This window comes from Monopterus albus, unplaced genomic scaffold (assembly GCF_001952655.1).
Source record: "Monopterus albus unplaced genomic scaffold, M_albus_1.0 scaffold210.1, whole genome shotgun sequence".
Taxonomy (NCBI): domain Eukaryota; kingdom Metazoa; phylum Chordata; class Actinopteri; order Synbranchiformes; family Synbranchidae; genus Monopterus; species Monopterus albus.
Genome location: NW_018128090.1, coordinates 440,531 through 443,099, shown reverse-complemented (window position 1 = coordinate 443,099; position 2,569 = coordinate 440,531). Strand labels below are relative to the sequence as shown.

The following is a 2,569-nucleotide window of genomic DNA, read 5'->3' as shown; positions in this document are numbered from 1 at the left end:
GGGACTATGTGTGTTGGCTGGCCTGGGAACGCCTTGGCATTCCCCCAGAGGAGCTGGAGGAAGTGTCTGGAGAGAGGGAAGTTTGGGCATCTTTGCTTAGACTGCTGCCCCCGCAACCCAGTCCTGGATGAGTGGAGGAAAACGGATGGATGGATGGAAGTTCTGGGATAGCCAATGTTTAACATCACCAAAGCAATTGTGCAAAGGGGTTAGAGCATTCAAATCGCCTCGGCATTTCCCCGGAGGAGCTGGAGGAAGTGTCTGGAGAGAAGGAAGTCTGGGCATCTTTGATTAGACTGCTGCCCCTGCGACGCCGGTTCCGCAAAAACGGAGGAAAATGGATGGACGGATGGATATATTATTATATATTAGGTGAATAACACCAGCATATCACATTTTACTCCTTTTTGTGATGACAATGTTAACAGTTTATTTCCCTAGATGTGAGTATAAACAGCCTTAAGGCTTATCTTTTGAGTTAATTTGTGTATTTAAAGAAGCTGGAAATGTGTAAGTTGAGTACAAATATTCAACATTAACTTCTCAAATGTGAGAAACATGCATAGTTTATGTGTTTTATCAAACAATAAACTGTCCAAGTTAAAATGCGTTGTCTGATGTGCAGAAAATTGAGGTTAAATTGTATCAAAATTCACTTCATTTTTTATCATGAAATAGGGGACCAATAGATTTTAAGACAAAGTTTTAAGGGATATATCTTATCTTAGATACACACATGCACAGCATTCCTTCCTGACAGAGTGATGCATGCTGGTATAGCTCATTTAATTACCCAGACTGCCTACTCACTCTTAACGCCAACATTATTAAAATTATAATGGCACTGCCTCTATTTGTGCATGTGCTAACAAGTATCACAGTGTGTGGGTGTGCGTGCAGCCTGTCCATGTAGATCCTCTCAGTTCTCACCTGCTGCTATCTATCCTGTTCTTTTTACTTTGCTGACTTCATTTCTTATTCACCTATTTCGTCTCTGTCATCTTGTCCTTTCTTTCACTCCATTATCTGGTAAATGGTAAATGGTCTTATACTTGTATAGCGCCTTTCTGCGCTTTTACAGCACACTCAAAGCGCTTTCACATTATTCAGCCATTCACCCATTCGCACTCCCAAGCACTCATGCACTCACACACCGGTGACATCACCGGGAGCAACTGGGAGTTCAGTGAGCAAGACACTGCTGTTCCCTGTCTCCCTTCTCCTTTCCTCTGTTTAATTTATCATCTGTTTCCTCTTTTCCCTGCTTTATGTATTCTCTCTGTTCTCTCTACAGGCATCCCTGGACCTTTATAGTGACAAAAGGTGATGTTTCCTCTGTTGTGGAGGATCACGCTGTTTATCAGGGTAGGGAATCAATTTTAAATTTTTGCTTTCAACGTTATCTTATGCATGGAGAAAACTTGAAAGTGATCCTCTGACACAGTGTCCCTGCATAACATTTTCATGGTACATGATCTTAGTTTTACTAGTTCAGAAAACCTTGCACAAGACCATTATCTTGGTATTGTCTTCAGTATGACTAATAGCATTTATATGATGTGTGTGTTTGTGTGTTGTCAGGAATGAAAGCCTCCTCAGAGGCCCGGAACTCGCATGTTTTTCGGTCGAGTTATGGGGAGCATTTCACCATTACCACAAGCAGCCAGTGGGTGCAAGGTACTGGAACTTTTCTTCCTTACAAACACACGTTAGAGCTGTACTGTACAACATCTAGGTGTCCTGCTTTCAGTGATGACGCTCAGGACCGGATTTACTAAGGCTTTGATAAAGCCGGATGTATGTTTCAAACATAGACACAATGCGATGGAACCATAGTTACTGTCATTTGTGCCAGTTTTTGGTCAGACTCTTTCTCTTTTTGGGGGGGGCAGCGACAGTGGTGCGGTGGGTAGAGCGGTCATCTCCCAACCAGAAGGTTGAAGGTTCAAATCTCGGTGCCTGCAGTCTACATGTCGAAGTGTCCTTGGGCAAGACACTGTGGCCCCCAAGCTGCCTGTGATGGCCCTTGGCTCCAAAAACACAATTTTGTTGTACGTGTTACAATGACATTAAATAAAGTTTCTTCTCTAATGTTAGAATAGTGTTTTATGGATTAGGATTAAGATGGCATAGCAGAGATAACTGGTTAGGCTTGGAGTAAAGATGGGGTCAGGTTAAGTATGTCAGAAGACAAATGTTGAGGTTAGGACTGTAGGATATGGTTCTTGTTACCATTGCTAACTCAGAGACAAGGCAGTCCAAGTAACTTCAAAACAGTGCTGATTTATTCAAAGGATCACAGGTAAAATTAACATTACATGCTCAAGTATCTTGCACCTCCACCATGCACGCAGGCAGATGTAAGATGGAAGACCCCGAGCCCACCAGGCCTGTACATTTTATCACCTCGGTTGGGCTAGCCCCATACTACACAGAAACGTCAACCGTCTCTGTTACCAGCTTTGCAGCTGGCCCTAACAGTAGTCAAAACATGAAGCAAATCAACGTGTGAATGTGTATGTCTGTTGGTTAAGTGGTGTGTAACTAAAAACATTCTCACGACCTCTAG

The 2,569-nt window shown here is 42.9% G+C and overlaps 1 protein-coding gene across 5 annotated transcripts in view; it reads left to right on the top strand.

Annotated features, from left to right (window-relative positions):
- cemip (cell migration inducing hyaluronidase 1) overlaps positions 1-2,569 on the top strand; it is a 403,506-nt gene that overhangs the window by 218,776 nt on the left and 182,161 nt on the right. For all 5 annotated transcript variants that reach the window (XM_020618886.1, XM_020618887.1, XM_020618884.1 and 2 more), the window contains 2 exons: positions 1,295-1,365; positions 1,582-1,677. In XM_020618886.1, the coding sequence (XP_020474542.1) occupies positions 1,295-1,365; positions 1,582-1,677 (167 nt within the window). The remainder of the gene's footprint in view (positions 1-1,294; positions 1,366-1,581; positions 1,678-2,569) is intronic.